General features: G+C 57.5%; 1 protein-coding gene across 2 annotated transcripts; it reads right to left on the bottom strand.

Annotated features, from left to right (window-relative positions):
* On the bottom strand, positions 1-23,517 carry PELP1 (proline, glutamate and leucine rich protein 1). 2 transcript variants are annotated; one of them, XM_047831912.1, is made up of 17 exons: positions 23,254-23,517; positions 14,122-14,186; positions 13,635-13,740; positions 8,869-9,018; positions 8,637-8,708; positions 4,884-4,943; positions 4,478-4,628; positions 4,201-4,330; positions 3,991-4,078; positions 3,518-3,606; positions 3,310-3,426; positions 3,061-3,208; positions 2,797-2,956; positions 2,149-2,204; positions 1,823-2,029; positions 240-1,691; positions 1-143 (listed from the first exon to the last, which is right to left on the bottom strand). In XM_047831912.1, exons 1-17 carry the CDS (start codon positions 23,500-23,502, stop codon positions 51-53), a joined length of 3,393 nt encoding a protein of 1,130 aa, XP_047687868.1. In that variant the 5' UTR covers positions 23,503-23,517; the 3' UTR covers positions 1-50. The 2 variants fall into 2 exon arrangements, with proteins under 2 accessions (XP_047687868.1, XP_047687869.1); XM_047831913.1 differs by lacking the exons at positions 13,635-13,740; positions 14,122-14,186; positions 23,254-23,517 and adding an exon at positions 9,137-9,871.
* Between the last annotated feature and the right edge of the window lie 4,449 nt (positions 23,518-27,966).

The following is a 27,966-nucleotide window of genomic DNA, read 5'->3' as shown; positions in this document are numbered from 1 at the left end:
GCCGAAGACACAACTTTATTGGAAACAGGAGTAGGGGGCGCAGGGGAAGACTAGGACTCAGGCTCGGGGGCCGCTGGGGGCTTCTCGTCATCAGGGGGACAATCGATGAAGTCAGCCAGCATGGCAGCCGTGTCATCCTGCTCCTTTCGGGGCAAAGACACGCGATTAGAAGCGGCCACACGGGGAAGAGCGGGGCGGCCGAGGTCGCCAGGGCACCCGCAGCCCCCCGCCCGCCTCACCTTCTCCTGCAGGGCCGCCGTCTCTGCCTCTGCCGCCGCCTCCATTTCTTCGGCCGCAGGCGTCTCCGGTGGGGGTGGCACCTTGTCACCCCCGTTCTCAGTCCCCTCTTCCAGCAGGGGCGGGGGAGCCGAGGGCTCCTCCTCCACCAGCTCCTGGGGCGGCGGCCCGGCCGGGGGGCTCCCCGCTTCCCTCTGCCCCTCGCCCTGGGAGGGGAGCACCTCAGGGGCCAGCGTGGGGGCGGCCTCGGCCCCCGGCTCGTCCTCGGGCCCGGGCTCCTCCACCTCCAGCAGCAGCCCGGGCTCCACTCCGGGCTCGGGCGGGGCCTCAGGGGGCTGGGCAGGGGGCAGGGCAGGGGCCGGGCTGGGGGGCGGAGGGCCCCCTTCTTCGGCGGGGCCGCCCGCGGGGCCAAACTCCACCTCTTCCAGCTCCTCCAACTCGTCCTCCTCCTCCTCATCCTCGTCCTCCTCTTCTTCCTCCAGCTCACCTTCCTCCTCCTCAAACTCCTCTTCAAACTCCTCTTCCTCCTCTTCTTCCTCCTCAAAATACTCCTCTTCCTCCTCCTCTTCCTCCTCGAAATCCTCCTCCTCCTCCTCTTCTTCTTCCTCCTCTTCTTCCTCCTCCTCCTCCTCCTCCTCCTCCTCATCGCTGCTATTGATGTTAATAACTGTCAAGTCTTCTTCCAGCGCGGGGGGTCCTCCGCCACCAGGAGGCCCTTCGGGGACCAGCTGGGGTGGCGGCAGCGCCACAGGGCCCGGCACAGGGGGTGGCGGTGGGGGTGGAAGAGGCCCCGGGGCCGCGGGAAGCTCTTCAGGCTCCTCCTTGGCCGGCACGGGAGGGGAGGCTGTCGGTGGCCCGGCCGGAGCTGCAGGGGGGGGTGTGGTCCCCGTGGGGGGTGGGGGCGGCAGGGGCGGCAGCCCCTCGGGCACGATCACCACGCTGTCGTCTGAGTCGCTCTCCAGGGAGATCTCCACGTCGGAGGCCTCCTCCTTATCATAGTGAACAAAGGCTGGTCTTGGCACTCGGCCCCCGAAAGTTTCATCTGGGGGCACGGCCGGCGGAGGGGTGCCACTAGGGGCAAGGACGGGGTCGTCGTTTGAGCCTGCCCGGTGGTTCTCAGGGCCAGGCAGGAGCCGGGGGGGCACAGACACCAGGCCGGGGACAGACAGGCCTAAGTGGTTGGCTGTGGCTGGAGGCCCGGGGCGTGTGGGGGGCATGGGGCCCGCCGGGGGCATGGGGCCCACGGAGGGCATGGGACCCACGGAGGGCATGGGACCCACGGAGGGCATGGGGCCCGGGGGGTGGAAGGGTGGGGCCCTGAATGGAGATGGGGCCTCGGGAGGGGGAGCCGGGGCAGGCGCGGGACAGGCAGGGCCCATGGACTGCAGGGGGGGAACGCGGGGGTGGGTCAGAGCGGCACAGGTCACCAGTGCTTCTGAGCAGAAGGACGAGACCTGAGGAAAGACGGAGGCAGGCGTGGCATCAGGGACAGGACAGGGGTTCACGGCCCCAGAGAGGGCGGGCCCGTGGCGTCAGGAACAGGACACTCCCGACAGCGCAGGGGTGGGCTCAGGTGGGCAGTTACCTCCAGGCTGTCCTCTCTCTGGCCCAGCGAGAAGGCTTGCAGGGCACAGGCGAGGGGAGGCGGGCAGCGGGGAGACGGCGCCAGCAGCAGGGCCAGCAGCAGGCGGTACAGCTCCCGGCGGCAGCGGGAGCTGGTATATGGGGAGCTGCCCAGGACCTCGCCCTGCTGGACCCCCATGACCAGGGGGAGCACCAGGTCGTGCAGTCTCTGAAAAGGACACGGAGCGCACCTCGAGACGTCGCCAAGCCCACCCGAGCCTTGTCCGGGTCTGCACACCCCACCTCGGGGGGCAGCCCCCGCGCACGGCAGCGCCCGTCTCCACTGACCCTGTGAGTCTCCTCCTTGATGAGAGGCCCGCACATGAGGACGGTCCGGCTGAGGCCTGGGGGAGGAGAGGGCGTCTCAGGCGGGCCAGTGGGGCTTCCGCAGCCCGAGCCGGGCGGCGGCCCCGGCCCTGACTGGCTCGGTCGAGTCGCTGGGCTCCTCGACAGCACACCGGGGGTCACAGGAGCGCCTCCGGTGCCCAGGGCCGCGGACAGCACGGGCGGGTGAGGAGGCATGCTGCGCACGCACGCGCAAACGCACTTGCAGACGCGGGGAGAGGGACCTTCCTCTCCATGCGGCGGGTGGCGGGCCATGCGACAGACAAGACCCAGAGGAAAGTCACCCTCGAACCACACGATACCGACTATGCTCCTGCTTCCTGATCAGTGACTGCGAAAGCAGGAAGCCCCGCTGAGCAGCCTGCTGGGGGTGGTGAGTGGGGGGGGGCGACGCAAGCTCCGAGGGGCAGGGACCCCCCCACCCTGTGCTGCAGCAGCACGCGGCAGGTAGCGGAGACCCTGCGGGAGCAGGAAGAGCCCGGAGCCCCATGTGACGCAGGAGCCCAGGCGTCCGCAGCCCCGGGCCGGCCCTGGGCCTTACGGGCACCGATTCAACAACGGCCCCAGGCTGCCGGGCACGGCCTCACCCACCTCTCAGCGCGGCCGCGCACACGTCGCTGTTGGCGTTGCTGTCCCCCTTCCGGTGCCCGGGCGGGGCCGTGGCCTCCCCCATATCCAGCTTCAGCTTCTTGGGGGCGCTGGGCTTCCCGGACTGCAGTCCCCCATCAGGGCTCCCCCGGGGGCTGCGCAGCTGACGGAGGAGGGAAGCGGGAGTCACACACGTGGGCAGACACAGAGATTAGGGAGCAGGGGCGCGGGGGACGGTCCCCGGCCAGGAGCACGGGCCTCGCTCACCTTGAGAGCGTCGGCGGGCGGGGAGATGTCACTGAGCAGGTGGGAGAGCAGGGCCTCCCCCGAGGCGCCCCCCTGCAGCACTCCCGCCGAGGCCCCGCACACCTGCACCCACAGATCTAACACGGCATACACCTTGGTCCGCACGGCACTGAGGGGCGAGCGGAGAGAAGCCTGTCAGGGGGCCGCCGGCCAGGTCCCCTCGGGGCTCCCGGCCCGCCCTCCCCTCTCTACCCCTCCTTCGCCGGTCACCTGTAAGGCCTCTCCTGGCCCGGAGGGAGGGCATCCCTGCCGAGGTTCCAGGCATTGAGGACCTGGGGAAGCAGGCGGCTGATCAGGGCCCCGAAGCGCAGGAGGCGGCTTCCACACCTGGGGGTGAAGACAGAACAGGGACCCCGTTCTGGCCCCGCCCCTTCACGACACCCCACCCCTTCACGACACGCCGCCCCGTCCCACTCACGCGAGGATGAGCGCGGAGAGCAGGTCCAGGGCGTCCAAGTGGATGGAAGGCAGGAGCAGAAGACGCAGGGGACCGTCCCCAAGCAAGCTCTGCAGGACACACGGCAGAGGGAAGGCGCGTGCGGGAGGGAAGGGGGACCGCACACGTGTGCACACGGGGAGGAGCGCGCCCCGCGCCACAAACCCGTCCCCGGAGACAGACCCCGGAGAGAGGAGGGGAGGCACGGCTGACCCCGGGTTCGCCCTCCCCTAGGGAAGCATGTGCCAGAAGCATTCCTAGACACGTGAGCGACCCACCGGGATGTGCATGTGTGTCACGAGAAGCCCGGGGAGCAGTGGCGTCTGGCCAAGAGGAAGGCGCTGGCCGGCACAGCCTCAGGGAGGGCCCGGTTTGGGGGCTTCGCCTCCTGCACGGTTCTCCCAGTCGCCCCAGTCCCGAGGAAGGGCCGCGGACAGAGCACGAGGTCCACTTACGATGTTCTTGGCACTGATGCTGAGGGTCCGGCAGATGATGTCCAGGATCTCCTGCACGGGGACGGACACGGGAGCCCCAAACTCAGAGCTAATGGGAACGAGAGCAGGGACACCCTCAGCACGGGCTCCCCAACGGGACCCCCTCCCTGTCCCCCCGCCTCCTCCCCGGGGAAGACGACACCCCCCCCCCCCCCGCCCTCACTCACACACCTGAGCAGGAGCCCCAGGCAGCGTGCCAGGCCCGAAAACCTGTGCCGAAGCCGGAGGAGGGTGTGGGCGTCACCGTCTTCCGAGGGCGCGAGCAGCACATCCAGCCCGGGGCCCTCACACTGCACGGGGGCTGTGCGGAAACATCGGCACTTCGCACCCCGACATCCCTCTTCCGTCCCCGTCCCTCTCTCTCACGGGAGGTGACCCCCACGTGCTGAGCCGCACCACCCCACACCGCCAGGCGCCCCTCCCGGGCCCCTCCTGCGGCAGCCCCTACCCGTGTCCGCTCCCTCGTACAGGGCCCCCAGCAGGCCGTGCAGGGAGGCCAGCAGGCTGTGCAGTTCCTGTTCCCAGCTCTCCGTGTGCTTCAGGCCCTGGGAAAAGCCGGCCCCCAGCGAGGGCAGCCTGGCGTAGCACTCACAGGCCAACTGCGGAAGAAACGTCAGCAAGCGGTCAGACGGGAATGCGGCCCAGCGCCAGGGCCACCCCCACCGACCCCCGGCCCCAACGGGCCGAGAAAGAGAGCTCGGAGGGGAACAGGAAGGGACGGTGGGGCGGAACACAGATGGGGTGGGGAGGTGACGTCACAGTCCGATGGCAGTGACAGCAAGAAAAGCCAAGGAAGAGAGAAGAAAGCTCCAGCTCAGGCCCCCAGAGTCTCCACCCGCCTCCTTTCCCTTTACCTGCTGGAGCTGAGGGCTCAAAGCATCCACGCGAGACAAGAAGAATGAGGCCAGCTTGCCCTGGGCCAGGGGACAGAGAGGAAGAGGCTGGTGAGCCAGCGCCCAGGCCCTTCCGTCCTGCAGACCCAGGACGCAAGGCAGGCTAACGGGCTCCGTGCCTGGAGCGCACCCGCTCCGGGGTCCAAAGACATCCCGAACGTCAGCCCTCACCCTCAGCCTGCCTCCTGTTTGGCCCCACAGACACGGGGCTCCCTCCCATTGATTTCTGCAAAATGAGGGTCCTCTCCCTCAGCCCAAAAGGACGCAGTACTGAAAAAGCGGCAACCACCACACCCCCACCCCTGCGGCGGAGACACGACGACAGGTGCACGCAGGGAAGTGTGGCCCCGAGCCGAGGTGCGGAGGGGCGAGGGCAGGGCAGGGCAGGGTCAGGCAAGAGAAGGCAGTGTGGCAGGGCCAGGTCCCCGCCCTGGGCTGCGGTGTCACAGCGCCCACACGAGGCCTCACTGGAGGGCCACAAGCTCTCTGGGGCCAGAATCGGGGCCTGGGAACATGGCAGGGAAAGAAATATCTTCATCATCTTCACTGACCCGTAAGTGAAACGCAGGGTTTCTTTCCGTTATAAACGGAGACAAAAAGCCACGGTGCCGTCGGCAGTGCCCCTGACGGTCACCGGCAGAAACCGCTTGTTTTCACAGCACTTTATATTTACAGGCGTCCTGAAACATCGCTCCGCTAATCTGAAACGTCAGCAGCTATTAGGTCCTGTGATCTGATGCGTTAACGGCGAACTACACGCTGCTCCATCACAATTTTTTAAAACACCCATTTCGGTCAGAATCGGTCTCCCTCGCAATTCCACGTATTTTATGGCTGTGAAAACACTGGCACAGATGAGGGCAAGAACGCTGACGTGAGGACACAGGAAGAGGGGACGGACCCCAGCTGCAGGGGCAGAGTCAAGAGGACACAAGGCATCAGCAGGGGCAGGGGCTGGGAGGGGGTGGGCCGGCCAGGCTGAGGAAGGGGATCCGCCTGGGGACACACGTCAGGAGCAGACGCGGCCTCCACCCCAGGCCGGAGGGTCCTGTGGGGGCGGGGCCCCACGCACACAAGGGTGAACTTGGAGAAAAGAGCGGCTGTGGCGCCGGGCCCTCGGCAGGGCCTCGCGGATGGAAGAGGGTGGAAGCGGAGCATGTGGTTCGGCAACCAAGCAGACGGCTCCCTCCTACCTGCCCCGTGGCAAGCGCGGTTCTCACGGCTGGTGTGGTGTGGGAGGGTTCAGAACACTTCACGGAAGATGGGAACCGCCCACGGGGGTCTGGACTCCCCGGCCCCCAAGGAGGACATTTCCTGGAGAGCGGCCAGAGGCCCAGGTGCGGTGGCGCCCTGCCCTTCTGGTCACCTTCCCCGAGATGCTGGTGCAAAGAGCTGGGCCGAGGCCAACACGTCTGCGTATGCGATCGCGACGGAGCACAGCTCAGGGACGCGGCTCTGAACAGGAGGCTGCCCCAGATGACCCAGCAGGCCAACCACACGACGTCTCACTTGGAGAGCGCACGCGTGCACCCACGCAAAGGGCGGGAGCCTCTCCAGGGGCTTACTGTTCCGGCTCATCCCGAGGAACTACTCATCCATTCGGCAGGGGGAGGAGAGCCTCCGCGGGGCTGACCTCACAGACTCGGGAGGCTGGAGGCCCGTCATCTGGGAGGGGTCATCCCGGACTCGGACGCCGCCACTGCCCTGGGACGAGCCAGGGGGCAGACGGACACTCCAAACAGCACTTATCAGTTTCCCAAGTACAAGCCGCCCTGGAGCCTCTCACAGATTCTTGTCTGAAACGTGGCGTCCACAGGGGGACGCTCACCAGATGACACTGTGTTCTCAGCGAGCCGGAGGCAGGCACCCAGGGCCTGGAACATCTGGAAGTCCTGCTGTGACCTTTGGGAAGACACTCAAAACGCAGGCCAGAACGTGTCCCCAAGGCTGGGGATTAGCGTGGATGATTGTCCTCTCACAGAGAGATCAGAGGCACCCACGCAGGATGCCCTGGCGTCCAGCCCCCCGACTGCGGGAGTCCAGCAGGCGGCGACACCCCAGCTCCCGCCTCGGGGCACAGGTGAGGGCGGGGGCGGGAGGATGCGGGCCCTCAGGAGCCGCACCAGAACGGACACCCGCCCTGACCGGTGGGGGCTCGGGGACAAACACACGGCCTGCGTGGTTCCAGACGCTAATTTACAGAGCGCTCCGGAAGGAAGGCAGTTTTTACTGAACTCAGCACAACTTAGGCTGAACTTTATAAAAACAACCCAACTCGACTTTAGAAAAATCTAGCAGTTGCTCTAAAGGCCTTCTCGACAAAATCTTGCCCTGACTACCCAGAGATCCCGTCACCTGCCATCAGGGTAGCCTGTGAAAACCCAGACTGATGAGGACCTGACCCCGTGCCACTGAGAAACAGCTCGAGGAACCGGTGCTACCCTAACCCTAACCCTAACCTAACCTAGCCTCGGCGGACATGCTCCCGGCCCACGGCATGTCCGCCCCCAGGGCTCCGCGTGGCCCTCCCTCCCCCAGCCGAGACGGCCGACCGGAGCCGGCATCCGTGAGGCTTCCCCGTGGAAGCCTATCGGCCCATCCAGGCTACATTCTTAAGAGCTTCTGGGGTCTCTCCCACGGGAAAAGCTCGGGCTCGAAGGGCCGACCGACGTGGCACCCGCCCTGGCTTCAGAGCTACGAGGCTTGCAGACCTGACGGGTAGGTCGGGGAAACCGCTCCGGGCCCGCGTCCTCGTCTGCCTCACCCACCGACACCAACCCGCCGGGACCACGGCCGTGACAGGGTGTCGGCCCCGTGGCCGCACTCGGCGGGCGCCGCCATCAGTTCTCTCGCTTTCCTTTACTTTCTCGACTCGATCGCAGAACCAGGGGATCTCACTTTCAACGTAAGAGCCCCTAACGGCAAACTCCCCTAACTGGTAACGACGGTGGCCGACAGGCAACCACACCGCTGAGCGCCCAAGGAGCCACCAATCTGCCCCGCATTCCAGTTCCCTACAGCTCTGTGCGTCCCTCTGAGCGGCAGGACGCCCGACGGTCTGCCGAGCAGCGCGGAGTATGACGAAGGAAGAAAAACCACAACGAACGGGCCACCCGTTTGTTCCCGGGCACGAGGCTGGCGTCCGAGGACACGAGCCGGTTACGCGGCACTCTTTAACGTGCTGCTCTGACACAACGTGTTGTTACTGTGCCTCCTGGACAGTGAAACTGCACTTCTCTCCCTGACCTCCCCCCTCCCCTGACCCACTGATAGATACCCTGCCCACGTGACCTAGTAAGGCTTCGTCGAACAGCCGCCTTGTGCGGGTCATGACAGCTTGGGGGAAAGGGTGGGGAAGGGACAGAGAGCTCAGTCAGGAATACAAGTTGATATGGGGAAGTGAGAAGTCAGGAAGGCTTCCTGGAGGAGATTACGTGAGCTTCAGGAACAGAGTACGGCGGGAGGGTAGGAAGGCAGGGAGGGGAGGAGGGCAGAAGGGCCGAGTCAGGGTTAACAGCCTAGACTCCAGCCACAGACACGGGTTCTGAACTTTCTCGACCTCAGGGAAGTTACTTCGTTCCTTCAGCCGTGAGGACGCGATGAGAGAGCATTTAAGCGCTAGGAGGCGGCACGGTCACAGCTGCTCAGAATGCTCCGCGACGCGCCCCGACGGTCTGCGGTGAGACAGCCACCGCGCTGCGCACGATCACTTACCTTGAGAGACCCACAAGCCCGAGGAAAGTAGGTCATGCAAGCCTTCATCCCCTCCATCGCGGAGAGCTCACACTGTGGGCAGAACAGAAAGTGAGGCCGGGCCGGAGAGCCCGACGCGCCCACCCACACCCCACCTGCACGCCCCCACTCCCCCCCCCACTGCCCGCTGCCCCCCCCCCCCCGCTCCCCCCACTCCAGCTCCACGGAGGGTAAGCGCTGTGAGGGCTCTCACCTCTGGCCTGAGGCCCAGCAGGGAGGTGAGGAGGCCGGGCAGGTGGTTCGTGGAGATGTCCCGGAAGAGCGTGGGCAGCTGGGCCGCGTACCGGAGTAGGTCCCTCAGGACGGCCACGGCCAGCTCCATCGTCGGGGGCGGGTCCTGGGACTGAAAGCAGCGACACCCGTGCTCCCAACCTCACCTCTGCGGTCGCGGAGAGGAGGCGGCGCGACACGGGGCTTCTGGGAAACACCACGGGGAAGGTCACCACCGGCAGCAAACCCACCAGGGAAAGGCGCGCTGGCGACACGGGGCACCCCAAGGCGGCGCCTTGGTCCACAGAAAGGACGCGTGTCTACATGTCAGCATCACGGGCGTCTGGGGGCCCCGAAATCTGGGAACGCGCCTTCCCGAGCCCACTGACGGAAGTCTCAGATCCTCCCGCGCTGCGCGTCCCTGCTAGGAACGGAGAGGAGCGCTTCGCACCGAAGCTTCGGCCGTAACAACACCGCCCCGTGTCGCCACGCTGGCTCCTGCCTGGCTCAGACCCACCCTGGACTCACGGAGGAAAACGCCGTCTGGATCTAGAAGGGCTTCCCAGAAGGAGCAGGAAGCACCTCTCTCCCGCCAGACCAGAGGCCCCCGGCAACCGAAGCAGTAAGAACGCTCAGTGGGAAAGTGAGGGCGGGGGGCCTCCTCCGGTTACCCCACCGCACCCTCCCCTCGACTGGAACCTTCTCCACCACTGCCACCGTCACAGAGGACACGGGAGCCCAGCCACGGGGATGCCCCCGGCTTCCCGCCGCCGCGACTCCCGTGCGAGGACCAGTCCCCTCTTCTCAGAACCTGACACCGTCACCCGGCCCCAGGCCTGATCTCCGGCCAGTCCCCCCGAAGGACTCCCACGGACACTTAGCGGCACGCGGGTGCCCCCACCGGAAAACCCTTCTCCGAGCCCCTCCTGGCTCTGCCCAATTCCTCTCCATCTTGAAAGGACCGTCCGGCTTCCCGACTTCATTCCATCTCCCCACTCGCTTCCCCACCCCCGGGTCAACCCGGCCTCAGAGTCCCCCGCTCAGCCAGAAGCCCTTCCCGGGCCTCATAACCCAAGCTGCCAGATTGGAAACCAGTATTCGTCCTCGCCTCCCTCCACCTCGGAGGGGCGTAAACACCTTCCCCATTTCCACACCACCCGCAGTCCGGGTGTCCCCGTGAGCTCAGCCTCCCCCACCTGACCGCTACGTGTGGTGCGCCTCCGAATCCCGTGCAGGTCGGCACTCCAGGGCACTCGCACCCGCCCCCCCACCCAGCTTCAGCAGCCACCCACTGCTGAAGGGGGCTCTTCCCCTTCGTAAGACGCACCGACGAAAGCCCGCACCAGCTGAACCCCCGGGGTCACGCTCTGAGATCAGGGGTACGCTTGCCAAGAGGGCTTCTGACCAAGAGGATGGCCAAGGCCATGAGCCCGGTGCTTCCACCGTCCCCTACAAGCCTGGCTGCCCCTGCCTCCCCCCCGCCCCCGTGCTCTGAAATCCAGGAGTCGTCCCGGACACGTCCTCCCCTGAAGGGTTCTGCCATCGGGACCTGTCCACTGTGCCTCCGACCCTCTCTTGCACTCGATCTACTTCTCATCGTGTCTACGGCCTCTTGTCCAGTCCCAGCAACCCTGACGTCTCCCTTCTGCGTGGTCTCCCTGCCTCCGACCCGGCCCCCTCCTAGTCCCTTCTCCACACAGCAGCCCAAGCAACCCTTCCAAATGCAAATCCGATCACGTCACTGCCGCCACCACCTCCTTCTCCTCACCCCTACGCAAAACCTCCCATGAACTCCCACCGTTGTGAGAATAAACACCAACACCTTCACGTGCCTACGAGGCCATACGTGGTTTGGGCCCGCCTGCCTGCCTGCCTGCCTCCCCAGTCGCGCCTCGCCAACCCCACCCAGCCACAGCAGCTGGCTCAGAATCCCTCAGAGGGGCCAGACTCCTCTTTTCTCCCTTTCCTAGTCCAATCCACTCCGACAAACCCTCCCTGAACTACTGGCCCTGATTGCAAAGGTGCCCACGTCACCCCAGCCTGGGCCACACTCTCGTTCCGCCTTCTCAAGAGAACCGTGCGCTTCACTTCCGACAGCACCCGCCGTCGTGCGTCATCTCACACGCGTTGTATAGTTCTTGATTTTTGTTTAAAAGTAGGCTCCACGCCCAACGTGGGGCCTGAACTCACAACCCTGAGGTTGAGAGTCATGCTCTACCGACTGAGCCGGCCGGGAGCCCCGACTTACAATCATTCAAGCAAAGTCTCTTGGGTCACCAGACTCTACGGTCTGTGGGTGCCTGGTGCCTGTTTTTGCAAGGCCCACAAGCTAAAAACGACTTTTGCGTTTTTAAATGGGTAGGAAACAAAAAAAAGGGAACAAAACGTAACAACACCCATGTGTGGTCTGCACAGCCTAAAACACTTACCATCTGTATCACAGAACGTACAGAATTTTCCAACCGCCATACGGTACACCTGAAACTGCTACAACGCTGTAGGTCAACCACCCTTTGGTAACACAGTTTGGGGGGGAAAAAAAAAAAAGGCTGCCTGGGGGAGCATCTGGGTGGCTCAATCAGAGAAGCATGCGACTCCCGGTTTCAGCTCATGTCTCGGTCTCGGGGTCGTGAGTTCACGTTCCACGCTGGGCTCCACTGCGGGCGTGAAGCGTACTTAAAAAAATAAAATAGGGGCGCCTGGGTGGCGCAGTAGGTTAAGCGTCCGACTTCAGCTCAGGTCACGATCTCACGGTCTGTGAGTTCGAGCCCCGCGTCGGGCTCTGGGCTGATGGCTCAGAGCCTGGAGCCTGCTTCTGATTCTGTGTCTCCTTCTCTCTCTGCCCCTCCCTCCTTCATGCTCTGTCTCTCTCTGTCTCAAAAATAAAAAAAAATAAAATAAAATAAAATAAAATAAAATAAAATAAAATAAAATAAAATAAAACGGAGCACCTGGGTGGCTCAGCTGGTTAAGTGTCCCAACTCTTGATCTCTGCTCAGGTTATGATCTCACGGTTCGTGAGACGGAGTCCCACGTTGGGCTCTGTGCTGACAGAGCAGAGCCTGCTCGAGATCCTTTCTTTCCCTCTCTCTCTGCTCCTCACCTGCTTACACTCTCTCTCACTTGCAAGATAAATTTTAAAATTAATAAAAATAAGTTTTTATTAGAATATGTATTTTAATAAAATACAATTTTTTTTTTTAAATTTTTTTTTTCAACGTTTATTTATTTTTGGGACAGAGAGAGACAGAGCATGAACGGGGGAGGGGCAGAGAGAGAGGGAGACACAGAATCGGAAACAGGCTCCAGGCTCTGAGCCATCAACCCAGAGCCTGACTCGGGGCTCGAACTCACGGACCGCGAGATCGTGACCTGGCTGAAGTCGGACGCTTAACTGACTGTGCCACCCAGGCGCCCCTAAAATACAATTTAAAAAGGTGGCCCGAGATAGGATAAAAAACTGCCCTTCGGTTATTTTGTTGAGGGAGAAATCAAAGGAGTTACGTTGAAATGTCGCACTCAAAATAAGCCTTAACGATAAACAGCACGATCTAGAGAGCTTCTGAAGAAACAGAAATACAATTACGTTAAAGCCTTTGGTATCTACTCCGTATAAGTATTTGAGAAAGCTTTCAGTAGTTTAAAAATTCAGAAGCTAATTAAAACCAGCTGGGATCTGGGGTGCCTGGGTGGCTCAGTCGTTCAGCGTCCGACTCTTGATTTTGGCTCAGGTGATGATCTCACAGTTCGTGGGTTCGAGCCCCCACATCAGGCTCTATGGTTAAAGTGTAGAGCCTGCTTACGATTCTCTCTCCCTCTGTCTCTGCCCCTCCCAGATTGTGTGCATGAGTGCACTCTCTCTCTCTCTCAAAAAATAAAAAACAAAAAAAATTTTAAGTCGCTGACATTTGAAAGCTTTTACGTGCATTTACGACAGGGTCCCCAAAGTACGGTACATTTCAAGAGCAACATGGATATAAGTATGCTTTGGTTTCAGGGGAAAATTAGAATGACCACAACTGAGTCTATTTAAGAAGAACATCCTTCACTCGGATACACGGATTTCTACGAAGGGGTAAACTGTTTAAGGCCACCACAGAGGTAAGATTCATCAATCTGCTCCAAATACATCCTCTAAAGATATGAGTACCAACTCATTAGAATGAACTCTTAGGGGATGGCTTATATGCTGTCTTTTCCAAATAAAAGTTGCTGTTTTTCTTCATTTCCTCTATCTGTAAACATTCACTCCACAGAAGGCTCCCCGACCCCTGGATTCCAGGGACCATGAAGGCAGGGTTCAAGTCCGCCTTACCACTGTCCCCCAGAGCTCGGCACTCGGCCGCAAGTGCTCAGAACACGCTCACTGAAGAACCGGGTGGGGAGGCCATCAAAGGGCGTAAGAGTAGAAAAAAATTAAAACGTTAAGAGAGGAAGACAGGAGCAGCAAAAAGTAAGAATACTAATAAATAAAAACAAAAATGAAATACCGGGAAAAAGGAACTTTCGAGATGCCACGTGTTAGAAAGGCTAGCGAGGAAGTGCAAACGGTCAAGGGTCGCGGTGTGTGAAAGGTCAAATGTGAATTAAAACAACCCCGTGGATAAAAACATCCAACGGTCTCCCGCAACGTTCCCACGTGCAGCCGTGCTCCCTGTTCGCGGGGAACCGCCCGAGCCCAGGCCCAGCGCCCACAGCGCACCGGGAGCACGGGGATGGAGCCGGGGCGGGGGCGGGGGGCAGCCTCACCTGTAGGACCTGCTGGATGCTGCGAAGCCAGGACACACAGTGCTGCTGGAACAGCTCCGTGGGGCTCTCCCCCACCAGCAGGGACAGCAGACACAGCCCTTCGAACCTTGCAGGAGACGAGGGCGTGAGGACAAGCCTGGCCGCGGAGGAAGCTTGTTCTATGCTAACCGGGCAGAGCCAGGCGCCGCCGCAGACCCCCGGGCGCTCTAACTCCCGCGGCGCCGGGAGGGCTCCGGCGAGGGGTGCGCAGTGGCGACGCGGGGGCCCGGGTGGTCCCACGGGGGGCTGAGGGAACTCGGGAGCTGGAAGGGGGAGGGGGGCACTCAACTCAAGGGAGCCCGTGGAAAGAACGAACCCCTCCCCGCGCTGGGAACGGAGAAGTCTCCGGAATCCGCAGGGTGCTGACAACAGAGGGACAGAAGGACAGACGCACGGCCCACTTCCCAAGGACGCCTCCCCCTGGAGGAAGAACGGGGCGCACACTTACCGAGTTTTCACGGAACCGAGCCGGGCATTGCTGAGACCCACCAGCGCCCCGACGGCCGAAAGGTTCTGGGGGAGAGAAAGCAGGGAAGCACGTCGGGATCAGGATTCTCCCAACCCCTCTCGGCCCCACGGACCCTTTCCTGACGTCACACCTCCTCTGGGCCCGACCGCCGTCCCTCAAGGAGTTCAGCCTCTGCCCGCTTTCCAGCAGCCGAGTCCCGTCCCGGCTCCCCGCCCGACAACGGGAGCGCCACACGGGGGCAGCCCAACTCGTCCAGCGACCGGACTGCCAAGACGCGGCTCCCTCAGCCCGGCCACCCTGAAGGGCACCCGGCACGGAGGAGACCCCACAGATGCCTGCTGGTCGGACGCGGGCTTACCTGGGACCCCCTTCTTCCTTCACCCCCAACCCCTTCTGCTCCCGGCTTCCGGAGAGCCACTAAGGCCAACGCAGACCGAGTCGGCCAGAGTCTCCCTTCCGCGTACTCCGGGGGCCCTGAGAGAGGGGAGTCCCCCAGCCCTCCCACGAGTAATTTCCCGACCCCTGGAAGGCCAGACTCCCCTCACAGCCCCCGGACCCACGACCGCGCTCGCCGCTCCTTCTGCCAACACCACCGGCTACGCACGGAGGCGGACGGAGGAACAGAGCTCGACAAGTTAGGGGCCCCGCTCCCGCGAAGGGCAGCGTTTACTCGCTTATCCCGCAAACATTCACCCCACATCCGCTTCACGGGGGACGCTGTGTTCGCTGCTGCGGAGCCGACGCTGTATGCGCAGGCGACAGAAGACACGGACACCCAGACGAGAGACCAGGCGGGATGGCGCGAAGCACCAGGGGGCCCGAAAGAGCGGACTCGGGCAGGAAAGCGGCGGCCGGGGAGGGAAGGGAGACGGCGTTCCGTGCGGAGGGGGCACCGAAGCCCTCGCTGAACCCGCCGTCTGGGCCAAGCGAAAGCAAGACACGGTCACGCCCGCACGCGCTGCTGGGGAGAACGTCAACCGTCGGGCAGTTCCTCGCGAGGTCGTACGGGCTCGCACGACCCAGCAGGTCCCCTCCTCGGCTCCTGCCCCAGCGACCTGAAAACGTGCACGCCCACACCTGCGCGTGAGGGTTCACAGCATCCTCCCCGAGAGCCGCAAGGTGGAAACCACCCCCGCCCACCAACTGGCATACGGGAAACACAGTGTGGCGTGCCCACACGGCGGAGGCTCGTAAAGGGAAGTTCTGAGACACGGGTGAACCTCTAAAAACGTGACGCTAAGTGAAAGAAGGCACATGTTGTAGAACTCGTTTACGCGAAATGGTCCAAGCAGGCAAACGTAGAGACAAAAAGTAGAGAGCGGCCGCCTCGGGCTGAGGGCCAGAGAGGGGCTGCGGGGAAACGGGCGGTAACTGCCAGCGGGTACGGGGCTTCCTTCTGGAGTGTTCTCAAATTGGTCAGAGCGGGGACGCCCGGGCCCGGCTCGGTCGGTGGAGCGTGCAGCTCTTGATCATAGGGTCATGAGTTCGAGCCCCACGGTGGGTACAGAGATTACTTAAAAACACAGTCTTTAATGATAACAATAACAATCAACAAAATTGATCGCGGTGACAGGCGCGCCCTGTTCTTCTTGGTAAAGAACAGCAAGGAGGCCAACTGTCTCAAGGAGAGTGCGAGGCCAGAGTCATAGAAGACGCAGGTCCCTGGGGCCGGGCCAGCGCCTGGCACCCTGCAGGCACCCGGTGACTCTTACTCTGAAGAAGATAAAGACTGTGGGGGGGCGGGGGGGAGAGAACTGGGCAGAGGAGTGATATCGTCTGACATTTGTTTTGTTTTGTTTTAAGTTTATTTTGAGAGAGAGAACAAGTAGGATAAAGACAGAGAGAGAGAGGCTGGGGCACCTGGGTGGCTCAGTCGGTTGAGCGTCCGACTTCAGCTCAGGTCATGATCTCACAGTTCGTGGGTTCAAGTCCCGCATCGGGCACTGTGCTGACCGCTCAGAGCCTGGAACCTGCTTCGGATTCTATGTGTCCCTCTCTCTCTGCCCCTCCCCTGCTCACGCTCTCTCTCCTTCAAAAATAAATAAATGTTAAAAAAAAAAAAAAAAAAAAAAAAGACAGAGACAGAGAGAAAGAATCCCAAGCAGGCTCCACACTGTCGGGTCAGAGCCCGATGCGGGGCTCCAACCCATGAACCGTGACATCGTGACCTGAGCTGAAATCAAAAGCCGGATGCTTACCTGACTGAGCCACCAAGGCACCCCTTGTCTGACTTATTTTTGAAAAGGCAGCCCCAGGGCCGAGCTGCCTCGCTGGGTGGCAGATGCAGACAGGAGGAGGCTGAGACGTGGTGCTGCTTAACCAGCTCAGCACAGAGTCGAATTCCGGATGTACTCTGAAGGCAGAGCCCAAGGATGTGCTGGCAAACGACAGGGGCACGAGACAGGGAGACGCAGAGACAACGGAGGTTTGCTGGCAGGGGCCCCGCGGGAGGGGCGGGCTGGGTCACACGTGTGGCACCTGGGCTCCTACTTAGCACCAGAATGGATGTGCCACACAGGCACTGGGCGGGTGGGTCGGGAGAGAGAAGGCTTGATCGGAGCAGGGATCCGGGAAGCTGTCGGCCACGAGACTGGGTCAGCTCTCCAGGGACAGCGCCCACGCAGAGGAAATCGGCCCGGGTTCTCGGACCGCCAATCATCCAGAGGTGGGAAGCGAGGAGGACCCGGTAAAGGCTGGAAAGGAGTGAGCAGAACGGGTGAAAAGAAATCAGGATGCTGTGCCAGAAGCAGAGGAAAGTCTCAAGAAGAAAAGAGGGGCCAACTGTATGAAATGCCTTGAAAAGGACCGGCGGGGGAGGTGGGGGGGGGCAACATTGACCTTTGAACTTCACACCCTGAAGAGCACGGGTGGTCTTCAAGAACCGCCCCGGACCCCTGCAAAGGGGTGATTCGGTGAAGGGGTGAGGCCGAAAGCCCCAGGAGAACGAGTTCGGGAGGTGACCACCGGAGCGAGGACTCAAATGAGAAGACGCTTACACAGACACGGAATCGCGGGGCAGAAGGCTGACAAGACACAGACGTGCATGTGATCTCCGCACGGCACACATACCAGTTACAGACAAGCCACACTTCACAGTGACGGAACCGGGCAGGTACCGTCCTGATCCAGTGACCGAAGTCACCACCACCAGTGGAGGGGCAGAGAGACACCATGTGCCCCCGATGTAACACGCCAAAATGACACACGGCCGCATCATTCCTGCCGAATCCCGTTACCGAGGGGCATCCTCAAACAGAACTGCCCTGCGGCTCTCCAAAACCGTTGTGATCTTAAGACAAAGAAACCGCTTCAGTTTAAAGAAGACTAAAGAGGGGACACCTGGCTGGCTCAGTCAAAAGAGTGTGTGACTCCTGACCTCGGGGTTGTGAGCTCGAGCCCCACGATGGGGGTAGAGTACTTTATTTTATTCTAATGTTTTTATTTATTTTTGAAACAGAGAGAGACAGAGCATGAGCAGGGGAAGGGGAGAAAGAAAGAGAGAAAGAGAGAGAGACAGACAGACAGACAGAATCCGAAGCAGGCTCCAGGCTCCAAGCTGTCTGCCCAGAGCCTGACACGGGGCTCAAACTCACGGACCGCGAGATCATGACCTGAGCCAAAGTCAGAAGCGTAACTCATTGAGCCACCCAGGCGCCCTTGGGGTTAGAGTACCTTAAACAATCCCAGGGCGCCTGGGTGCAGCTCAGGTCATGATCTCATGGTTCATGAGTTCAAGCACCACATTGGGCTCCAAGCTAGCAGTGGAGAGACTGCTTGGGATTATCTCTCCCTGTCTCTCCGGTCCTCCCTCGTGCTCTCTCTCTCAATAATAAACACATAAAAAAAAAAAAGACTGATCGTTACTTTAAATTTTTTTTTTTAAAAAGAGGCCTAATCCTAAGGGCCTGAATGGTCATGGAAAGTTTTTTTAAAAAAAAAAAAAGGGGGGGGGGGGGACTGCCTGGGTAGCTCAGTTGGTTAAGTGTCCAATTTTGGCTCAGGTCATGATCTCACGGTTCATGAGTTTGAGCCCCGTGTCGGCCTCTGTGCTGACAGCTCGGAGCCTGGAGCCTGCTTCAGATTCTGTCTCCCTCTCTCTCTGTCCCTCCCCCATTTGTGCTCTGTCTCTCTGTCTCTCTCTCTCTCTCTCTCCCTCAAAAATAAACAAGCATTTTTTTAAAAGTTTCTTCAAGGGGCGCCTGGGTGGCTCAGTCGGTTAACCGGCCGACTTCGGCTCAGGTCATGATCTCGGCGGTTCATGAGTTCAAGCCACGCAACCAGCTATGTGCTGACAGCTCAGAGCCTGGAGCCTGCTTCAGATTCTGTGTCTCCCTCTCTCTCTGACCCTCCCTCATTCATGATCTGTCTCTCTCTGTCTCAAAAATAAACATTAAAAAAAAAATTTTTTTTTTAAATAAATAAAAATAAAAGTTTCCTTAAGGGGCACCTGGGTGGCTCAGTCGGTTAAGCGGCCGACTTCGGCTCAGGTCATGATCTCGCGGTCCGTGAGTTCAAGCCCCGCGTCGGACTCTGTGCTGACAGCTCAGAGCCTGGAGCCTGTTTCGGATTCTGTGTCTCCCTCTCTCTGACCCTCCCCCGTTCATGCTCTGTCTCTCTCTCTGTCTCAAAAATAAAAATAAACATTAAAAAAAAAAAAAAACTTTTTTTTTAAATAAATAAAAGTTTCTTTAATAAAAAATTTAAAAAATAAAATGTTGACATTTGGGGCATCTGGGGGAAAGATACACGAGAAGCCTATTATTCTTTCAAATTGGGCATAAACTTTAAATTATCTCAAAATGTGGGGCGCCTGGGTGGCTCAGTCGGTTAAGCGTCCGGCTTAAGCTCAGGTCATGATCTCATGGTTGGTGGGTTCGAGCCCCATGTTGGGCTCTATGCTGACAGCTCAGAGCCTGGAGCCTGCTTCAGACTCCGTCTCCCTCTCTTTCTACCCCTCCTCTACTCAGGCTCTCTTTCTCTCTCAAAAATAAATAAACATTAAAAAAAAAAACAATTTTTTTTTAATTATCTCAAAACATTATTAAGCAAAAGAAAAATGGGTGAAGAATCGGAGGCAGGAAGTACGAACAATTCTTTTGAGGAGCGGTGCCATGAAGACGAGAGGAGAAATCGGGCACGAGGTGGGGACAGCTAAAAGCCGCTTGGAGCTGCGTGCTGAGGCAAGGCCCCGACAGAGAGGAAGATCGGACGAAGGAGGGGGCACGGGCTAGCCCTAGTGCACAAGCAGTCGCCGGGGCCAGCTCGCCCCTCGCCCCAGGAGGGAAGGCAGAGAGCCAGCTACGGTCACCCTGGCAGATGTGGTGGCGGGAGCCTACGGGACTGCCCACCGACTGCCTACCGGCTCGGAGAAGTGGGAAGCAGGTGATCAGCTAAGAGCGAGGGTGCAGAGAAGTAACCGGAGGTTGTCCAGGAGAGCGGAAATGTAGCAGGACTGCTGGGCAACACTAAGGGTCCGCTTGCCGTGATGACAGCCAGGAGTTTTAACTGAGACCAGTCAGCAAGGTTACGTGTTCCTCTCCAGCTATACCGAGCTGCGCGGGTGTAGGCACAGAACAAACGGGAGTTGAACTGAACACAGACGTGGTATTGCCGGGCAAGCACGGTGTAGGGAGAGGGGCGAGAAAGTGATTATAATGGAATTTAAATCGGGTACGAGGAGAAGGGAGAACGTGACCGATAACAAACAGGTTGATTTCTTTCAAGGAGTGAGAAGTGCTAGGAAAAATGAATCGGGACAAAGTGACAGAGAACGCGCGGGACGGGAAGAACTGGCAAAGGGTGGTCAGGAAAGACTCCTGCGAAACAGGGGCAGATAAGCTGAGCCCTAAGGGAGAAGTTCACCTTCCCGGGAGTTTCACATCAAGAGGTTAGCGTGGGCGGCCACAGTCCAGACAGACGGAGAGCTGTACGAGATGAGGTCGAGAGGCAAGCAGAGGTCACACAGGGTGCGGCCTCACGCAAAGGTAAATGACTGTATGGTTTGGAGCAAGAGAATGCTGTCACCTTGCTGATGACGTTTTTAAACAGATGGCGCGACCGGCTGCGGAACGCAACAGGGCAAAGCCCTGGGGTACAAGGCAGAATAAGACACCTGTCCTTCTAAGAACACGCGGCCATAGGAGAAATGAGATCTCGGATTTGCTTTAAGATGCCCGGTGCGGGGGAGGGAGAAGAGCTGGGAGGGTGGCCGTTAAGCAATGTTGGCAAAACGTTCATTGTTAAATTGGGGTGATGGGGACAGCATAGGATGGGATACTTCAAAATACTATTTCCTCTACTTTTGTGTAATCTGAAGTAAGTTCCCTACATCTTTTTCAATTACGTGTAAAAAAAATAAATCAAAGCCTAGCCGTGTAGATGGGAGGGAAGGAGATTGTATACACGCGAAACGAATAAATAGATCACTTCAATATGGTCTAAGAACGGACAGTGAATCATAGGGTGGTTTGGAAAGGTTTCCCAAAGGCAGTGACAAATAAACAGAGAACTGAAACGATTTTTGTGGGGAGCGGGGAAGCAGGACAGGGAGGGATCCCAAGCAGAGACCCACAAGTACGAAGGCCAAGGGCCGAGAAAGTCCAGCTACTGAAGGATTTAAAATGTTTTTTAACGTTTATTCATTCATAAGAGACGGACAGCATGAGCAGGGGCGGGGCAGACAGAGAGGGGGAGACACAGAATCGGAAGCAGGCTCCAGGCTCCAAGCTGTCAGCACAGAGCCCAATGCGGGGCTCGAACTCATGAACTGCGAGATCGTGACCTGAGCGGAAGTCGGACGCTCAACCGACTGAGCCACCCAGGCGCCCCTGAAAGATTTTTAAAGGCAGCAAACGGGATCAGAATTTTACTTTGGAAAGTTCACTCCGGGGGTGCCTGGATGGCTCAGAAGGTTAAGCGTCTGACTTCAGCTCAGGTCATGATCTCACGGTTCGTGGATTGGAGTCCCCCCATCAGGCTCTGCACTGGCAGCGCGGCTTGGGATTCTCCCTCTCTTTCTCTCTCTCTCTGCCCCTCCCTGCCTCGTGTGCACACACACACACACACACACACTTTCTCTCGATAAATAAATTTTAAAAAAAATTAGCTTAAAAAAAGAAGAAAAAGAAAAGCTCACTGCAGCTGCTGTGTGAGAAATGGATGAGATACAACAGAATGAGGCAAGGAGACAAGTCAGGGGATTGTGGCTGGAATCGGTGCCAGAACCTGTGAACCAGTCCAGCTTCACTGTGGGGTTACCGAGTTACCTGCGGGAAAGCAGAGTCATTGAGTAGGTCAACACCGACGGTCCAATCGGGGGATCTATCCGTCTTTCCACTAAGCTCCGACCCATTTACTTCCCCTCAGTTCTCATCTCGACTGGGCTAGAAAGCCTCTGAGGGAAGAGATTATGCCTGTTTATCTACCTAGGGTAGAGAAACAATAGCTAGCCCATAACAGATACCTGATAAAGGTCTGTTGAATACAAGCGTACAGGGAGGCTAAGAAAACCCGCGTCCTCAGGGTCCAATACGAGACACACAAGCAGGAAAAAAGTGAAGGCAGAATATGCCACCCCCCCAGAAAAGACGACACAAGCAGTATTAAAAGGGGTCTACTTTTCCACATCACTTTCAGCTTTGCTCAAAATTCTACACTTAGACACTTGGCAGACAATAAGAAAGACGGTAAGTTCATGGGCTTAATGGGCACTTGAGGGAGGAGTGAAAACTTGAAAGACAATGAAAGAAACCACGCGTGTATAGGCAGAATACATAATATTTCAGAAATACCTAAAACCGCATGAATCAGACGAGGAGGACTTAGAAGAGAAATGCGTAATCGGCTCCCGCTTCCAAAAGTGGGCTGAGATAGCAGAGGCCCAGTTCTGGCACCATTAATAGTGAGGAGTAATGTTAAAATCAATGATGACACTGTCCCTGATAAAAGTGGGGCTTTTATCCATCCAGCGGGTTGTGACCACCCTCTTCCTGGAAGGAAGCACAGGGCTGGGAAGGTCCCAGTAACAAAGACCACTCAAGGAAGACCATCTTGAAGGATGGGTAAAATCTGGGGGGGGGGGGGGGGGGGGGGGGGGCGGGGGCGGGTTAGGAGAGGATGGAGAGCAGGAGATATTAAAGGAGCGCCCGACGTTAGAAGACCTCATGTCGGACGCGTTATGCATTCTTACAGTCAGTGCCTTCACCTGGGCAAGAGGATGGGAGTTCAGGCGAGGATGGGGGCAAAGGGAAGGATACCCAAAGGAGTGGGCAGGTCTGAAAGCTACTTAAATAATAAAAGCAACAGGACTGCCTATGAGGCATGTGAGCAAGAGTTCGGGATGACATCTGGGTTTCTAGTTTGCAGAACTGCATGGATGTTAGATTCTTCCCTTAGTATAACCCAAAGGACCCTTCTAGGCCAGTCTAGAAAGCTCTGCATGACCTGCCCACCGCCTACTCACCTCACCAGCCTCATCGTGTCCACTCTCTTCCCCCACCACCTCTGAGGCCCAGACACAACAACGCCCTTCTTTTCAGTTCCTTCCTACCACATGAGCTTTCCCACTGCCTGAACCGCTTCTCCCATTTTCTTTCCCTACCCAACCCTTACTCATCCGGGGGGTGGGGAGGGGTCTCAGCTTAGGGCCTCGGGAAAATCTCTGTAGTTCTCCAGGTTAGCTTAGGGGTCCCTACCATACAATTCTCACAGCGTTTGAAAACATTTTGCTCGTCGCCACTGCCATCCGTAAAAAGGCGCACCCTGAGCTCACCCCTTCGTAAGAGCTCAGTAAGTATCTGTCGACTACATTCACTCACGCCGTCGAAACAATCCCCAAAACCAGATACGCCGGGGCCTGGAATCAAACCCGCTCTTGTTCGAACCCGCTCGAACCACCAAGAGCCTAGCGGTGGAGAAAAACGAGGCCCTTCCTCTTGCCTGAGTTTCTACCGACGGCTTTCCCAGGGCGTGAATGTGGCCCAGAGCGACACGGGCTCCGCTCTCCGCCCCAGGCCCCCTGCCCGCCACCTCCCCGGCGCGGCGGCGGGGCCCCGCGACCCCGGCCCCCGGGAGCTGCGCCCGCTCTCCTCCAGGGCCGCGGGCCACACTCACCTGGGCCCCGCCCACCGTCCCATGCAGCCGCAGGAGGCACATGAGCCCGGGCAAGTGCGCGGCCGAGCGGACCGGGGGATGTACCGGAGCCACGGCGCTCCCCGCGCGCGGCTGCAGCAACCCGGACACGCTCTCCAGCAGCAGCAGGCGCAGACGCGGGCCCGAGCCCACCGCCGAGAGCCCCCCGGTCCCGCCGGGAACCCCGGCCGCGGAGCCCGCCGAGGGCCCGCTGAGAACGGCTGCCGCCATCTTCACCCGGGCTCCGTGGTGGCGTGGCGCGATGACGCAAACGCACCGCGACGGGCGCCGGGTGGGGAGGGGGCGTGAGGAGGGGGCCGCGTCCCCGCGCACTGGGCGGGCGGAGGTTGGGCTCGCGGCGCGGGCTGCGAGGGAGCATGCGCGGGCAGCGGGGCGCCGCGCTCGCGGGGCGGACCACGTGGTCGGGACAAAAGGCGCCAGCGTCCCGGGCCTCCGCGGGCTGTGCCCGGGGCTCGCGGCGCCTCCGCTCTCGGCGCGGCCGGCGTCCTGGGACCCGGCGTCTCGCCTGGAGTCCGGGACGGCCGTTGGCGCCCTGCAAACGCGAATGCGAGCAGCACGCGGCATGAAGGACGAGCCGCCTCCGGTCTTCCCAGCTCCGTGCCCCAGGGGGGTGTGTGTGCTCTGCTGACCTTAGTCGGTGCACACACACGTGAACGCAAAGTTTGTTTCACAACAGCAGGGTCTGCGCTCGACTCGTCTCACTAGGTGCGCGTCGTGGCGCCTTTACGCCGGTTTTTAAGCTGCGGGGTGCGCCGAAATGGGTGCACCGTGGTCTAGTTCTGTGGCCCGATATGGTATTTCCAGCTGCTCCGGCTTTTCACTAATACACTTCACTGAACACTCATACTTCCCTCTTTGTGCACAAAGATAATTAATAATTTGAACTGGCAAAAAAAAAAAAAAAATCCTAGTCTAAGGGCCTTTATTCCTCTCTGCTTGCTCCTCTGTCTAATCCTTCTTCAAGTCCAAAATACGTCAACCCAGTACCACTACTTTTTTTCTATTTCTCCATCTCCGGTGCCACTGGGGTCCCAGTCACCATTCTCTCTCATCTGGCCTCTTACAATGGCCTCCTCATTGCTTCCCTCTTGGCCCTGTGTACTCCCTTTGCAAAGCAACCAAAGTGGTCTTTTCACATGTCAAGTCAGTTCTTGTCACTCCCGGCTTGAAGTCCTGCAGTGGCTTCCAAATCTGATGTGAATGAAACCCCATCTCTTCACCCGGGCCACTGGAATCCGTGTGATCTGACCCATACCTACCTACTTCTCTGTCCTCAAAGTATACCACGAGTATCCCCAGTTTCCCTGTTTTTTTTCTGATCCTTGAGCCAAACTAGCCTTCTTGCTATCCCCCAGCTAGCCCTCTGCCACCTCAGGACCTTTGCACATGTTGCTGTTTCTGCCTAGAGAAATTTTTCTTTCATTCCCTGTGACTGATATCATCTTCCCATCCTCAAAGAGAGCTTCTTTTTAAGTAGTTCCTTTAAAGTGGTCCCTTATTATTTATAGCCCTGGGGTTTGATGTCTTATGAAGCTCTCCAACCCCCATCATCCTTTACCATGTCACCCTGCTTATCTTTTCTTAGTAACTGACTCCTAACACTATCCAAAATGTATTTCTTTTCTTATTGACAATCTCTTCTAGCTAAAAGACAAATCTCAGGAGAGGAGTCTTCTCCCCATCACCTAGAGCAGTGCCTGGCACATAAAAGGTGCTTGATATCTGTTGAGTGTAAATGAGAGTTGGATAAAAGAGAAAACCTACTTTTAATTTTGACGGGAACCGGCCAAATGCCCGCTAGAAAGGTTGCATTGACTTAACACCGTACCGACCATGTAAAATAGTGCCTTGTACATAATCCTAATTAATGCCAGGTTTATTCGTTTGTAGAACCTCTTTGTAGATGTGGAGACTTATTCTTGATTGTGACATGTGTTGCAAGGTTGCAAGAGGCTTCTTCCAATTTGTCATTTTATTTATTTTAGCCTCTTAGTCTCTTAGAAGTAAGGTGTTAACGGTACAGACCACAGGCCCTGGGCTAGACTGCTGGGTTCAATCACCAGCTTTGCCTCTTGCTAGTTGTGTGAGCCTGCAAGTTACTTAACTGAGCCTCCATTTCTTCATTTCTTAATGTTTATTTATTTTTTTTTTTAATTTTTTTTTTTCAACGTTTATTTATTTTTGGGACAGAGAGAGACAGAGCATGAACGGGGGAGGGGCAGAGAGAGAGGGAGACACAGAATCGGAAACAGGCTCCAGGCTCTGAGCCATCAGCCCAGAGCCCGACGCGGGGCTCGAACTCCCGGACCGCGAGATCGTGACCTGGCTGAAGTCGGACGCTTAACCGACTGCGCCACCCAGGCGCCCCTTAATGTTTATTTTTTAGAGCAAGCGAGTGGGGGAGGGGCAGAGAGAGAGAATCCCAAGCTGGCCACACACTGTCAGCTGGGAGCCCAACCCCGGGCTCGAACTCACGAACCATGAGATCATGACCTGAGCCAAAATGAGGAGTCAGACCCTTAACCAACTGAGTCACCCAGGTGCCCCCTCCCCCTGGATAATTATAAGGATAATTATAAACCCTTAATGCATTGGGCTGCATTCAACGAACTGATGGTTGTCAACTGCATGGAACAACGTTTGGCATGTGGTTAAGTGTTATAAAGTGCTAGCTGTTATCATTTACAGCCGTGGGGTCTGATGTCTTATGGGGCTTTTCCCCATAATAACCTCCGAGATTATAAAAATATTTTCCTATACTTTCTCCTTCTACTTTTATAGTTCTATTCCATGCATTTAGATCTGTAACCCATCTGGAATTTATTTTGTGTAAGGTGTGAGAGGGAGACGGAACTTTTTTCTGCCAAATGAACAGCCAACTGTCTCAACGCGATTTAGTGAATATGCCATTCTTTCCCCCATGGACTTGAAATGCTGCCCTGTGTGTCTGTATCTGCACATTCTATTCTGTTCCGTTGCTCTGCTTGGTATTACTGCACCGATAACACAATTTTAATTACTGTGACATAATAAATCACCTTAGCGGTAAGACAAATGCCTGCTTTATTCTTATGTTTTCAGAATTATCCTGGCTACACTTGCAAGTTGATTCTTATGATTATTTAGAAGCAAGTTCCCCCCAAAAAGTCCCATTGTTATTTAATTTTTTTTATTTTTATTTAATTTTATTTCTTCATTTTATTTATTTTCTAAATTTACGTCCAAATTAGTCAGCATATAGTGCAACCATGATTTCAAGAGTAGATTCCTTAATGCCCCTCCCCCATTTAGCCCATTCCCCCTCCCACACCCTCCAGTAACCCTCTGTTTGTTCTCCATATTTATGAGTCTCTTGTGTTTTGTTCCCCTCCCTGTTTTTATATTATTTTTGTATTCCTTCCCTTATGTTCATCTGTTTTGTCTCTTAAAGTCCTCACATGAGTGAAGTCATATGATTTTTGTCTTTCTCTGACTAATTTCACTTAGCATAATACCCTCCAGTTCCAGCCACGTAGTTGCCAATGGCAAGATTTCATTCTTTTTTGATTGCCGAGTAATACCTCATTGTATATATATATATACCACGTCTTCTTTATCCATTCATCCATCGATGGACATTTGGGCTCTTCCCACACTTTGGCTATTGTCTATAGTGCTGCTATAAACATGGGGGTGCATGTGTCCCTTCGAAACAGCACACCTGTATCCCTTGGATAAACGCCTAGTAGTGCAGTTGCTGGGTTGTAGGGTAGTTCTATTTTTAAGTTTTTGAGGAACCTCCATACTGGTTTTTTTTTAATTTTTTTTTAATGTTTATTTATTTTTGAGACAGAGAGAGACAGCATGAACGGGGGAGGGTCAGGGAGAGAGGGAGACACAGAATCTGAAACAGGCTCCAGGCTCTGAGCCATCAGCACAGAGCCCGACGCGGGGCCTGAACGCACGAACCGTGAGATCATGACCTGAGCCGAAGTCGGATGCCTAACCGACTGAGCCACCCAGGCGCCCCTCCATACTGTTTTCCAGCGTGGCTGCGCCAGCTTGCATTCCCATTATTTATTTATTTTTAAAGTCTAATCAGGTGCAGTAGTGAGCAAGGGTTGGGGGGAGGGAGTCAAATGATGAGTTCGATCGGACTGAGAACAATCACTTGAGATAAGTCACAACCTTTGGACCAACCTCCCACTGCTATTTTCATATGGTGTTAAATCTAAGGACAACTTGTAAAGAAATGACATCTTTATACTGATGGTTTTTCCCATCATTATAAAGTAAAATGGTGTATCTCTTTCATTCTCTCTAGTCTTCTTTAGTATCTTTCTGAAATTTTATTTATATTAGTATCTTTTAATGCAGTCTCGTTCGAGCCATAAGACCACTACCCTTCAGTTCCAAAATCACTTTAGAGAGGTAGCAATATAGGTCTCATTACCTTCTGGTCATGACCCTTTGACAAAAGTGATTCGTGAGTTTAAATTGTTTTAAATTTTTTTTTAATTTTTGAGACAGAGAGAGACAATACAGGAGCAGGGGAGGAGCAGAGAGAGAGGGAGACACAGAATCCGAAGCAGGCTCCAGGCTCTGAGCTGTCCGCACAGAGCCCGATGTGGGACTCGAACTCACGGAGTGTGAGATCATGACCTGAGCCGAAGGCACCCTGTGATTTGTGAGTCT

The sequence above is a fragment of the Prionailurus viverrinus genome, chromosome E1 (assembly GCF_022837055.1).
Source record: "Prionailurus viverrinus isolate Anna chromosome E1, UM_Priviv_1.0, whole genome shotgun sequence".
In the NCBI taxonomy this organism is placed as follows: domain Eukaryota; kingdom Metazoa; phylum Chordata; class Mammalia; order Carnivora; family Felidae; genus Prionailurus; species Prionailurus viverrinus.
The sequence above is the reverse complement of the archived record's forward strand: the minus strand, read 5'-3'. Positions and strand labels throughout refer to the sequence as shown.

Excerpts from the sequence above, each read along its gene's own strand:
- PELP1 (XM_047831912.1), bottom strand. The coding sequence starts at position 23,502 with ATGGCGGCAGCCGTTCTCAGCGGGCCCTCGGCGGGCTCCGCGGCCGGG. Across the intron at positions 14,187-23,253 it reads GGACGGTGGGCGGGGCCCAG|AACCTTTCGGCCGTCGGGGC; the intron begins GTGAGTGTGGCC and ends TCTCTCCCCCAG. Across the intron at positions 8,709-8,868 it reads TGCTGGGCCTCAGGCCAGAG|TGTGAGCTCTCCGCGATGGA; the intron begins GTGAGAGCCCTC and ends TTCTGCCCACAG.